Source organism: Danio aesculapii, chromosome 6 (genome assembly GCF_903798145.1).
Source record: "Danio aesculapii chromosome 6, fDanAes4.1, whole genome shotgun sequence".
NCBI classification, from domain to species: domain Eukaryota; kingdom Metazoa; phylum Chordata; class Actinopteri; order Cypriniformes; family Danionidae; genus Danio; species Danio aesculapii.
The window spans coordinates 48,367,381-48,382,013 of record NC_079440.1 but is presented as its reverse complement, the minus strand read 5'-3'; the positions used below and the strand labels follow the sequence as shown (position 1 = coordinate 48,382,013).

Genomic DNA, 14,633 nt, shown 5'->3' with positions numbered 1-14,633 from the left:
TCCGAAACTTGACTGAAGGGCCCTTGTACGCCATTAGTGGAGTGTTTCTGATCCCCCGTCATAAAAAAAGGTCATTAGCGTGAGGTTTGTGTCCCCCAGTCATGGCCTGTCCTCCTCCTTCCCCCTCCGTCAACAGAGATCATGAGCTTTTCAGAGCCTCCGCTTCTCTTTTTATCTCACCTCTCGAGGATGACTAGCATCTGCTCGCTGCTCTGCTTAAAGTACAGGTAGGGACGCGTTTATATAAATGCTTGACTGGGATTTAAATGAAAGATGAGGGATGGGAAAATGCGCTGTGTTTGTGCATTTAAGATGAAATGAAATGCCGTAAGAGTTGCATGTGTAAAGTTGAGGTTGATATTCATGCATTTTATATGAAGGCAAAAATGAGAGCCGGAGATGTTTTGTGGGTGTCTGTGCGGAATCGTGGGTTTTGATTATGTAAATGTGGCAATAATAAAATAACTTGATTATGTAACTGTGTTTTAAAGATCTTGAGGGTTGTTAGGTTTCTGGTTTTTAAGCATATATAGGGGGTTGGGGGATGGAGAATTGGAGTAAATTTATCTGATTTAACTTTTGCGCATGGTTTTGGGTATGGTAAGTGTAGCTGGCTTCATTTGATTTGTTCATCTGATTATTAGAGGTTTTTATTTTCAGCATCAGCTGATAAAAACACACATCTGAAAAATGAACATGAGTGTGTTTATCGTGTTCAAGTTTATTGCATATTTTCTGTATTTGTGTACTTACAAACTAGATTTATAAAAGAATACATATTAAATCAACAAAAACAGCATGTTGTAAATGTGGCAATGATACAATAACTTGTTTATGTAACTGTTTTATGGATCTCGAGGGTTGTTAGGTTTCTGGTGTGTAAGCATATATAGGGGGTCGTGAGATGGAGAATTGGAGTAGATTTATCTGTTTTAAGTTTTGCACATGGTTTTGGGGTATGGTAAGTCTAGCTGGTTTTATTTGATTTGTTCAACCGATTTTATATATAATTTTTATACATTTATATTTTTGCAGATGCAATTTCTTAAAGAAACATCGTAATCTGAAATGATAAGTTCTTTTCAAATAAACATATTCAAGTCATCTAGTGAAACTGTATTCATATCGCAATACACATCGCAAAATAAGAAAAATATTGCAATGTTAGATTTTTCTAATATCACCCTTATATATATATATATATATATATATATATATATATATATATATATATATATATATATATATATATATATATATATATATATATATATATATATATATATATATATATATATTATACCACCAAGGCTGCATTAAGTTCATCAAAAATACAGAACAAATTGTGAAATGTTATTGCGCTATAAAATAACTGTTTAAGTTGAAACTATAAAAGTAGTTTATAATTTAATTTAATAATTTATTCCAGTGATTTTAAAGATGAATTTTCAGCTTCATTACTTTTATTTGTTATTATTAATAACAACAATAATAATTAATATAAGTGTGATTTCTGAAGGATCATGTGACACTGAAGACTATTATTGTCATCATTATTATTATTAATGGTAATCGTTATAAAAGCAATAAGCAAGGACTGGACTAATAATTTCATTTGAAAATGCATACAATAAGTAATAAATAAATATTTAAGAAAAAAGTATTTAACATGTAATCAAAGTAATTTTTTTTACATTTAATAAATGCTGCCTTGATGAACAGAATAATTTTGATGAAAAAAAAAAACCTGACCCCAAACTTTTGACCGGTAGTGGATATAAATATATGTATATATTATATTTATTTTTCAGCATCAGCTGATAAAAATAACCATCTTAAAAATAAAGCATAAGTGTGTTTATCGTGTTCCAAGTTTATTGCACCTTTTCTGTATTCACTTACTTACAAACTAGATTCGTAAAAGAATACATGTTAAATCATTAGAAACAACATGTTGTAAAAGTGGCAATGATACAATAACTTGATAATGTAACTGTCTTTTAAGGATCTCAAGGGTTGTTAGGTTTCTGGTGTTTAAGCATATTCAGGAGGATTGTGGGATGGAAAATGCGAGCCGCGTTTCTGTTATAACTTTTGCGCATGGTTTTGGGGTTTCATTTGATTTGTTCATCTGATTATTAGAGGGTTTTTTCAGCATCGGCTGATAAAAATACACATCTGGGAAACGAACATAAGTGTGTTTATCGTGTTCAAGTTTATGGCACATTTTCTGAATTGGGGTACTTACAAAAAAATGTTTAAAAGAATAAATGTAATCAATAATAATAATAATAATAATAATAATACTAATAATAATAATAATAAACTCGTTTAATTTAATTTACTTTTTTGTTTGTTGAAAAGATTTCAAAAGCTTATTGTAGATTTTCTGTTAAAATTGCACTTTACATTTAATATTTAAGAAACAGATTAACAATTAATTAGAATAATAAATAAAGATATTCTTTAAAAAATAATAGTACATGAATTTATACATTTGAACAAAACATAAATAATACAAAAAATGCTTTCAATTGTAAACATTTTCGGCGGGGTGGTGGCTCAGAGGTTAGCACTGTCGCCTCACAGCAAGAACGACACTGATTTGAGCCTTAGCCGTGTCAGTTGGCACTTCTATGTGGAGTTTGCATGTTCTCCTCATGTTCACGTGGGTTTCCTCCGGGTGCTCCGGTTTCCCCCACAAGTCCCAAGACATGCACCATAGGTGAATTGGGTAAGCTAAATTGTCCGTTGTGTATGTGTGTGAATGAGAGTATATGGGTGTTTCCCAGTGATGGGTTGCAGCTGGAAGGGCATCCACTGTGTAAAACATATGCTGGATAAGTTGGGGGTTCATTCCGCTGTGATCAAAGTAGGATTAAACAGAAGCATGAGGGTAATCCAAAAGTGTAATCGTGTTAACAGGAAAAATGGTCAATACAAGCGGCAAAACAACATACATGAGAAAACGAGGCAAAGGTCAAAAGCACTGCAAGCCTTGAAAGGGAATGCTTAAAAATGTTACAGCCATCATTGAACATTTGTTTCAGCTTTGTGTGTGAGTGTCCAGATTGTTGATAGCTGTAGCGGGAGTTAATTTGTGCAAAGCATCCTGGTAGTTGTAGTTCATGTGATGGCATGTGTGTAGTTCTCCAGCGATCTGCAATTGTTTGATCGATTGTGACAAAAAAACCTAATATATAAAATAAATAAGTGTGTTGAAGATATTACTGTAAAGCAGGGGCGTTGCTAGACATAAAGCTCTACTGGGGCACGTGCCCCCCCCCCCCTTCCCCCTCCCCTCAAAAAAAAAAAAAAAAAAAAAAAAAATATATATATATATATATATATATATATATATATATATATATATATATATATATATATATATATATATATATATATATATATATATATATATATAAGACATTTGACCAGCCTTTTAGCAAAGCCTATATTAATATACTGATATTCCTGTGCAATTTTATATATATATATATATATATATATATATATATATATATATATATATATATATATATATATATATATATATATATATATATAATATATATAATGTATATATATATATATATAAATATTTTTTTTTTTTGAGGGGAGGGGGGATTTTATATATATAAAATCGCACAGGAATATCAGTATATTAATATAGGCTTTGCTAAAAGGCTGGTCAAATGTCTTTTTTACAGAAGCTAACAGACGCACAAGCTGCGACCACGGTGATGAGTCAACAATCGCATATATTTTGACTTATTTAAAGTAGGATATAGGCTATAGCATATAGTAATTTTGTGTAAAGAAGTTTATAAAAAATTTAGCCAATATATCACAGGGGTTTGTGTAGCAGCAGTTACAGTGGAGCATTATCCTTTTTTCCCGTGGAGCGAAACACTGCACAGTTGTGTAGCGGATGGAGACGCACAAAAATATACAATTCGTATATTTTTTACAATTAACGCATTTCGTTTTGTACAATTTGTATCTTAGTTTTTGTCGTCAGTAATCTACAAAATAAACAATAATAACAAATAAACTTCAGGGCCTATCTACTGAAAGGGTTACCTACAACCTTAACGTCCCTGCTATGTAGCGCATATATAGCCTATATTGTAACCCTTTCAATAGATAGACCTCATCAATGACATATTAAGCATGGATATTTAATAAGTTATGCTTTGCGCTGTGAGATGTGTCCATGACTTTACACATAAGTAATAATCAAGTGTGCGCAGGTTATGTACCTTATGGAGTCACTCTCTTAATATTGGATATTTATAAAGCATAAAACGCTGTTATGAAACAAACTTTCTTATATCTGCTGGTGCTGCTATTAATACGCAGATCTCTGTTATGCTGGTGCAGCCGTTAATACACGGTTCAGGTAATCAAAAAGCCAGCTCGCCTATATGATGTTTAATTATGGGTGGGTCGCAGGTGGATAAGTTTAATCATTGGTTATGCAGACCACTTTGACTAAAATATCAAATAGTTCAAACGCTTTGATTAAAGCTAAACTGACCGATCAATGGATGTTTGTCATAAAGATTGATAATATAGGCTGCTCTTTTATTTTTGATCATACAGTTAACAAAGATTCAATATTCGAAACTGAATATTTCACTTTTATTTTATTTATATTACGATTGTATTTAACAGACAGTTTGTGCTTTGGCCGTGGCATATAGCGGACCCTGAGGCACATCGCTTCACCTCAAAGTTTATTAGTTATTCTTGTTTATTTTGTAAATAACTGACCCACAAAAACTAAGATACAAATTGTACAAAACAAAATTCGTTCAAAGAATATTTTTCCTCCGACGAAAATATATATAATTAATATATATTTTTGTGCATCTCCATCCGCTATCTGTGCAGTGTTTGTTTCGCTCCACTGGAAAAAAAGGATTTAATTAATGCTCCCGTAATTGTTGCTACACAAACCCCTGTGATATATTAGCTACATATTTTTATAAATGTCTTTACACAAAATTACTATATGCTATAGCCTGTAGCCTACTTTAAATAAGTCAAAATATTTGCATTGTTGACTCATCACCGGTCGCAGCATGCGCGTCTGTTAGCTTCTGTAAAAAAAGACGCACATTTGACCAGCCTTTTAGCAAAGCCTATATTAATATACTGATATTCCTGTGCCAGTCTGACACTGTAAATTAAACTGAGGAGAGTTTAACTACTTCACAACACTCCGTCACCTGAACTCAGCGCGAGGGCGAAGGAGAAAAGTGCAGCGCTGAGGTAAAATCATATTCTCAGTCATAATCTTTAAAATAATTATAAATTATAAATAAAAGTATTCTTATTATTATACATTATTTTTATATACATATTATTATTCTTATATACATATTATTATATACATATGTTAAGACAACTGGAGTGATGCTAAGATCATTTAAGAAATTACTTTTGCATAAATATTAATTTCATTTTAATGAAATTCTATTGACAATTCAATAAAATACAAAAAAAAAAAAAAAAGATATGTTATAGGATTATCTGTTGTAGACTTGACACATGGCAGATAATTAGGTTTGTTAAGTCTTACCTCCCTGACTCCTCATCCCTCCTTTTTGCTTCATGCAAAAAAAAATCTATCAGGAGGCATGCTTAGTAAGATCACCGTCATATTGTTTAAACTTTAGTTTTGTCCACTTGCAACACAAAAAAAGCTGTTATGCTGGTTTTACGACGCATGAGCGGCACGTATACAAGCAGGTAGCCGTCTTTTTTGGCGCGCATGTTTACTACCGGGACTCTCAGAGCAGCGTGCAAGAGGCGCGCCTGTTCTTTGCGCACATGCGGAGATGCGTCAGTTTGCTGTTTGATTAAACACATTGCTTTCAGCAGCGTTGGTTCGGTTGCATTTAGAGAATAACGTCTTTATTTCGGAATTACCACTCTTAATAAATACACTTGCATATGAAGTAAATCATATCTCAATGCATTTACTGGGGCACTGGAGATTTTTACTGGGGCACGTGCCCCAGTGAATTGGGTCTAGCGACGCCCCTGCTGTAAAGTGTGATTTCTGTTGTTTTTATTATCTTTATAGATATTATAATAAAGTCAAATATTTTTGTGTAAAAATATTTAAATGAAATAGTTGTAGAACAGTATATTCAGGCATTATGCGCTGTAAACTTTTTTAGTAATGTACTAATTTAAGAGTTGAGACTGAGATTGTATTGAACCGAAACATTAAGAGTGTATTACTTGATGTCCAAAGTGATAAATAAGACATGGATCTCTAGGTGAATACCTAACAATGATTCTCAGCAGACAGGAAGCTCCTCCAGATGAAGGATCTGTCTAAAATCATCCTGATTACCTGCATTCCTCTAACCGGGACGTTTCTGTTCACAGGAGATTCTTCCAGACGGCACATTTCTATATTGAAGACAGAAACTCCCCCAGAGTGATCCGCAATGACAGCTTCCCCATCATCTCTACAGCCGGTGAGGCTCTAAACAAACACACACAAACTTTCAACAGCTTTTATTACCATCGTTTAGAGCAGAGATTCCCAACCTGGAAGGTTGAGACCCTCACTAGGGGTCACCGAAAGATTTATGAGGGGTCACTTTAGTTTGAGTCTAGATCTGGCGTGCCAAAACTTTTTCTTAGGCCCCGTTTACACTAATACATTTTAGTTTTAAAATGCATAAGTTTTGCTACGGTTACGCCTTCCGTCCACACTACCCCAGAGTTTTTGAGCGCCGAAAACTGAGCTTTTTGAAAACGCTGGAGAGGCCATTTTCATTTTAAAACACTGCTGCTCCATGTTAGTGTGGATGGGGGAAAATGGAGACATCTGAAAACAGAAGCGTAGCTGCAGACAGTCACCTGTCTGATTGGGGATTTTGCCTCAATATTAAGTAGCCTACACAAAGTTAAGTCTTGCGTGCTCTCCTTGTAAGTTCAGACTTCGCAAGTTTGATATGAAAAACAAACTCCCGAGGACACGTCGGGTAAATCTTCAAAGGGAACAGTGTACTTTATAACCTCATTCACATCACACTGGCTACATTGTTTCACTAACTTAACAATAAAATGAAAAGATGATACAAGGGAATCAATTTTTATTTTGATAATAACAACTTAACAGACACCAAATATGTTGAGGCGTCATGTTGCTACATATTTATATGAGCGTCATCTTCACTGTATGCATATTTATAACAAAACAGAGCCTATGATAACTGCCTCCTTTCATTTATAGTGAAAAATATGAAACATACCCTCTCTTTTGCTGAATATCAGTTTTAATACTCAATAATGGCCATTCTAAAAGTATAACGCACAATAAGTTTGTACATTATAGGAAATAAAGGCAGGCAATCAGTCAAATGTGCAGAATCAGTGTACGCGGTTACATAATATACTTACTACTTACCTTTGCACTCAGCCAAAACACATTACCTGACAACAATAGATTCAAAAGACCAAAGTTGGGGAATATGTCCTTAGATATAGACAATAAGATGAATTAAATATCACATTTAACAAAAATATAGAGCTCCCAGAGTTTTAAAACTAAACTTATTAGTGTAAACGAGGCTTTCAAAGGGCCAAAAACCAAACTTAATTGAGGCTAGTGGGCTGAGGGTAAATATAATTGCCATGGGTAATTTCTTAATTTTTTATTTAATAATTAAAAATTAAGTAAAAATTACTAGAAAACATTGCTTTATATTAACTAATACCGTATATTTTTTTACATTTTATAATAAACTTATTGCAGTAAAAACAAAACAATCTCATTTATAACAGAATTGCACTAGTTTTTGCCTTGATTTGGCTCCTCAGTGTTTTCTGCATAGTTCTTCCTCCATCGAGTGACGATATTTACATTTTTACAAACCAGATTCATGTACAATAATTAATTGAAACATTTCATTTCAGTTAGATTTTTTTGTAGCTCAGCAAGAAAACAAACAAACAAAAGAATGTTATATTCAATTATAAATGACGATTTCTGTGTTAAAGGCATTTGCCCCATCATTCTCACTCTCTTTTCAGATGGAATGGTGGGCCAAATCAAAGGTTACAATGGGCAAACTTTGGCCCGCGGGCCCTACTTTGGGCATCTCTGGTCTAGATCTACACTGATATGGATGCGTTTAAAAACAGCCTTTTCTTTTAACACTTTTGTTTTCAATCTTTTCCCAAAAGTTGATCATCAACATTAAAACTGGAGAAAACATATTTGTCCCTCTACTGCGCATGGGTTAAGAGGAAAAACTTTCAGGCTTTTTAAACTGTTGCAGCAAAATGTCGAGGAAAAGCACCTCAGTTTTTGCCGTTTTAGCTGAATGGTACAAAGTCGTCCGCCATTCACTCACTTATTTTTGGTTACCACAGTGGAATGAACTACCAATTTCTCTGGCATATTTTTTACATAGCAGATGCCTATTCTGCCATAATCCTCCATGTTGGGAAGCATCCACACACTCTCCAATTCATACACTATGGCCAATTTAGTTTATCCAATTCACCTATACCCTATGTCTCTGGACTTAAGGGGAAAGAGGAGCACATGCATGCAATCTCCACACAGAAAGGCCTCGGGGTCTGAAAGAGTGAATGAAACGAATAAGTGAATTCGAGCTCCAGAAGGGATGCCATTTGCTTTGTGTTTTGCTGCTTGATAAATCCCTCAGATGTATTACATTTTCAACTTCTTGGTCAAACCTTGGTTATAGTTATTTAACACTTAGGGAGCAGTCTATTAGTAGTAAAACTTGATTACTGTGCTTACAAACATTAATTAAATAATGTTTTATTTTCAAACAACAACTGATAGGATTGTGCTTTAGATGCCATCTTGTGGTGAGATGCCACTAGTTAAATAAAATAACAAACTCCTGGCAGTTAGTATTTAGTAGGATGTTTCCGTAAGCTTCATCTACTGTCAGAACGCAGATTACATTATCATTCAGGCTTACTGCGGTTTTTGTTACTGGATCAAACACAAGTAAAAGTTAGACCGAGATTACATGCATGGTCGCAAATATTAAATGGAAACCAATACACTGTGTACTCTAAAATTAAATAAATGTACACATAAGCATATTTAAGCATTTTTAAAGGATAATTAACCATTTTTAAGCAAATTACACACATGTGCTGCATCTATAAGCTAAATGGAAATATTCATTCATTCATTTTCCTTCGGCTTAGTGCCTTATTTATTAGGGGTCACCACAGCGGAATGAACCACCAACTATTCTGGCATATGTATTACGCAGCGGATGCCCTTCCAGCCAATTTAGTTCATCCAATTCACCTATAGTGCATGTCTTTAGACTGTGAGGGAAACACAGGGAGAACATGCAAACTCTACACAGAAATGCCAACTGGTCCAGCCAGGACTCGAAAGAGTAACCTTCTTGCTGTGAGGCAACATTGCTAACCACTGAGCCACCCTTAAATGGAAATATTACTAATAAAAGTTTTCAATGGAAAACAAAAGGAAGTGTTTTGCTAAATATTCACAATGCTCTCAAATGGTAGCTTTGAGCCAGGACGAAGCCAAATAAAAATCGTTTTACTTTCGATCCCCTTGAGAAGGAGTAAACAACGATGGAATTTCAATTTTGGCTGAACTTTTTCTTTTAATGATGCTGCAGATTTCTGGCTTGTTGAGTGGATGCATATTTAATGCTCTCAATGTTTCTGCTTCTCAGTGGGCGAATGGAAAATCTGATTGCTCAATTTGAGTCGTGCATGATTTTTTACAATCGCATGAACTGCTGTCAGCATCGCCGCTCTTTTTTTTCTTCTCTCTGTTTCTTTTCTCGCTCCACCGCTCTTGACTGACTGACAGGTCTATATAACCGTAAGCCAAAAGAAGTAAAACTAGCCATTAATGTTTATGAGAGCTCCAATTGAAGTGATCGTTTAATGGGGAACTCATCAACAGTCCTTGTTAAATTGGAGAAGAAGTCTGCATATTCACGTCTCAGTGATTTAATAAGACTCAATCTCTTCTGTTAACACTACAACTACTGGAATATTCTGCCATAGTAGTCATTCTGAGCATTCGTACTAGACTGAAGACTGGCATTTTTGTCAGGCCATATTTACATTAGATGTTTTGGATTTGCACGACTGCCGTTATATTTTACAATGTATTTTTTTATAATATTTAATGGTGTAATGCTGGATTCATACCAAAAGCCATTTTAAAGTCTGCTTACAATCGAAATGTAATGTTGAACATTGTTATTGTTAAAGTAAATAATTAATCTGTGCTTCAGTTAATCCACTGAAAAGTTTTGTTTGCTTTGGTAATGTACAATGAAATCTGAGTATTTGCTTCAGCCTTTGGAGTGTCTGTCCTTCTGTTGACGTCAACCTGAGGGCTTCCATAGCAACTGCATATTGATACCCTCTCTTAGTTTGCTATGAAGGAATGATGCACTAAAGAAAGCTCCGCCCCTAATCAATATTCAGTTTCAGTTGAAAGTTCATCAGTGTACTGAAATAAAAGTCTCAGCAACTTCCAGTTCACGTGGACTTGAAGTATCCGCACGAGTGGATTACACAGAGTCAATGCAAATGCATGAATAGAGGAGAATTTTCATTGGGCGGGGTGTGGATGATGTGGAATGTGTGCTGTATTTGACGCAAATACGAAAGCAGCTTCAATCGCGACGCATAAATTTGCGTCGAAACATCCCAAAAGTAAACTAGATTTAAACAAAGTTGTGGTTTAGTAAACTAAGTCTTACAGGAATCTGTCTCATGCTTTCCACTACAGCAGCTGCTCAGGATACGGCCTGGTCCAGGATTATGGAAACCTCGGGAATAATAAAAAAAAGACTAACAATATAGTGACCCATAAAAACATCACCACTATACTTTTTTCCTTTTTCAAAACAGTTCAGAACAAAACAAACAAAACAACAACAACAACAAAACATTTTCAAAGGAACATGGAAACAAAAAAGACATACAATACACGTGTCAAAGGTCACCGAATGGAATCTTATTTACATTCATATGTATGGTTGATAAAACCATATCTCCAGATATATATAAAATAAAAGCACCACAATAAAATTAAAACAATACATTTCTTCTCAACCATTTGCACCAGTATGCAGACCTTTTATAGGCTTGTTGTCTCAAGGAAAATGTCAGTACTTCCATATCCTACACCTCTTTTACAATATCATGCCATTCACCTACAGATGGAGGATCTTCCTTGAGTCATTTCTTTGTAGTGGCCTTTTTGCTAGTTGTTAGTAGTGTATTAAGAAGATATGCATCATTGTTTGGTATTTTTGAAGAGTAAATTCCCAGGTACATAGTTTTAAAATTACATTCAAGATTCAATACCATTATTGTATTTATCTCTTTATTCAAATCTTGCCAATAGGTGTGTATAAAATTACAGTCCCAAAATATGTGGAAATGATCAGCCAATACATTTCCACATTTTCTCCAGCATTCACCATTTTTTGATCTCAAGTTTGTAAGTATTTTATTTTATGTGTCATGAAGAACCTGATTACACTTTTACAAATAAATTTTCTCCGTGAATCTGAATTAAATGTGATCCTCTGTGTTTCCCAAATAGTTAACCTTTCCTCATTTGTTATAATTACATTGGCTTCCTTTTCCCATTTCTGTTTTATATACCTTGTTGAGTGTTTCTTTTATTAATGTCAGACAGGAATAAATTCTTGATATTAGTTTCTTATTAACCTTCTTTTTGTAAGTATCTATAAATGCCTGTACTGTTGTTTTTATGTCTTCTGAATCTCTTGTGTTTTTATTGAAGTAGTCTCTAACTTGAAGGTAACGAAAAGTCTTGTTTATCTAAGTTATATGTATTTGAAAGTTGTTGAAAACTTTCTAATTCATTATCAGTGATGAGACAGAAGGGTGTTATGCCCAATATGCTTTTTAATGCACAGTAAAAAAACGTTTGCAGATAAAAATAGACTGAAATAATACACCATTGATAATGCATTCGGTTTATAATATTTGAATAAATAATACAGGGCAATGCAGTGGCGCAGTAGGTAGTGCTGACGCCTCACAGCAAGAAGGTCGCTGGTTCGAGCCTCGGCTGGGTCAGTTGGCGTTTTTGTGTGGAGTGCTCCGGTTTCCCCCACAGTCCAAAGACATGCGGTACAGGTGAATTGGGTAGGCTAAATTGGCCGTAGAGTATGTGTGTGAATGAGTGTGTGTGTGGGTGTTTCCCAGAGATGGGTTGTGGCTGGAAGGGCATGCGCTGCGTAAAACAAATGCTGGATAAGTTGGTGGTTCATTCCGCTGTGGCGACCCTGGATTAATAAAGGGACTAAGCCGAAAAGAAAATGAATGAATGAATAAATAATACACATATGTAATTTATATTATACACACACCTGAAATGTATTAATTATACACAAATGTATTTTAGTCATTTTAAGCTAGAGATTTTTTCTTGTTTATATATATATATATATATATATATATATATATATATATATATATAGAGAGAGAGAGAGAGAGAGAGAGAGAGAGAGAGAGAGAGAGAGAGAGAGAGAGAGAGAGAGAGATGTTCTATGTGTGTGTGTGTGCATAAATAATTGCACCCCCTTTTGAAAATGAATATTTGTATCCATTTCTCAGTGAATATAGGTAATGTATTTTGGTGCAATTGAACCCAACAGATTTATTAAACAGATATATAGATTAAAATAATATTTTAGTCACAGAACATCTTTAGAAATCAAAAGATAATACATTAAATTCATGCGGACTATTGCAAAAAAAAATTCTACACAATATTAAAGATTTTTTTGTTTCTCTTGATTTTTCCTATTTTTAAAATTGTTGTTTAAGATTTTTCCTTAACAAATAAATTTAGGCTACTAATGTTTGGGCCGTTATCATAAGTTCTTTTATTAGAAAAGCTTCAGATTTGGTTTTAATACTATATATATGTATCCTAATATAATTTGATGTATATGCACAAATATAATGTTGTAAAGCATTCTGTAGAAATCCATTTCCATTAACGTATATTTTATTTCAAGTAGCAAAATATATGAAAAACATGTGGAAAAAGTGCTGTCCTATCTTTTGTAATTGTAGAAAAATATGCAGGCATGTAAGAAATGTCAGGATACTACATATATATTTTGGTTTTATTTTAAGAATGTTACTATACTGCGAAATTTAAAAATAGCCCAAATGACTGCCTTGGTCTAGTGTTAATAGTGTAGTTAATTACAGAGTGGGGGTTAAAGTGATGTGTGTTTGATCATCTTTAGCAGTGGTAAAGCAGTAAACGCTCCGGGGGATTGTGCTCTGTTTTAAATACGGTCCCAGCTGTGAGCTTCACTGGCCTTTAATGAACCATACCTTTATATGTGACAATAGACCATCAGTCCAGGCCTTTTCTTTGACAGAGAACTGATGAGCTTTATATGACGCAGATGTGACCGACCGAATATCATCACTCAGACAAAAACTAGGGCGTATAGATTTTGGTTCAAAGTCTTTTATCATTTGGAACAAGGATGTGTTGTATTTTTCCAGAAGGGTTTTGCGACGCTAGATATTTTACAATGACAAATGTGCATTCAGTATAAATGAATGAGTATATATGTTTTTTAAAATGATGACAAAATGCAAAAATATATATTTTATGATTGTATAATTCAACTGAATATTGTGTCTTAATACTATAATTATAATTAATTTAAATGTTAAAGGTGCATTAAGGCATTTTAATAAATGCATCATTGGTTTGTCTGTGTTTGAGTATAATTTAAATACATATTATATTATAATACTAAGTTTATTTATTATATTAAAAACCAAATATGGGACACTGGATAACTAAACTAGTCATAATTGTGATTTTTTGTCAAAAACAATAATTGTCAAATGTATACATAATTTATGTCATATTTATATTATACATTAGGATAGGACAGTATTTAGCTGTGATACAACTCTTTTTATTATTTCATATAAAATCTGAAATTTGAGGATTTAAAAACATCAAACATTGAGAAAATCGCCCTTAAATTTGTGCAAATTAAAGTTTAACAATGCATTTTGCTAATGAAAATGTGAGTTTTGATACATTTACGGTATAAAATGTATAAATAATCTTCATGGAACATTATCTTTACATTATATTACTTTACATTCTTCACTATATATTAAATATATTTTAATGATTGTTGGCATAAAAGAAAAATATATCATTTTGACACATCCAATGTATTTTTGGCTATTGCCAAAGACTGCTTAAGACTGCTTTCCTGCTACATGGTCACACATTTAAGACATTAAAAATAGTATTTAGCTATTTAATTTTTTTCATACATTTCTTTGTATGCCTGGGTATAATATAAGTTATTAATGCAATTTACTACATACTAGGTTTATACAAAGCAAGTTATGTGTAATAAAATGATATGACGCAGAGAAATAGTAATGAACACATAAAAAAGGGAGGTGTAGAAAGGCAGTGAAACTGAAATTCGCAGTAATTCTTCAGCAACTCTCTGCCCTTTGTCATTGTAAATTAATATTAGCTGCTTCAGTCCAACATCAACATTAGCAGGATGATGAAGATT

The 14,633-nt window shown here is 33.5% G+C and overlaps 1 protein-coding gene across 1 annotated transcript in view; it reads left to right on the top strand.

The window, feature by feature from the left end:
- Positions 1-14,633, top strand: part of ca16b (carbonic anhydrase XVI b) — a 222,071-nt gene that overhangs the window by 166,979 nt on the left and 40,459 nt on the right. Inside the window, exon 14 of the mRNA XM_056460409.1 lies at positions 6,406-6,497. Within this exon, the coding sequence (XP_056316384.1) occupies positions 6,406-6,497 (92 nt within the window). The remainder of the gene's footprint in view (positions 1-6,405; positions 6,498-14,633) is intronic.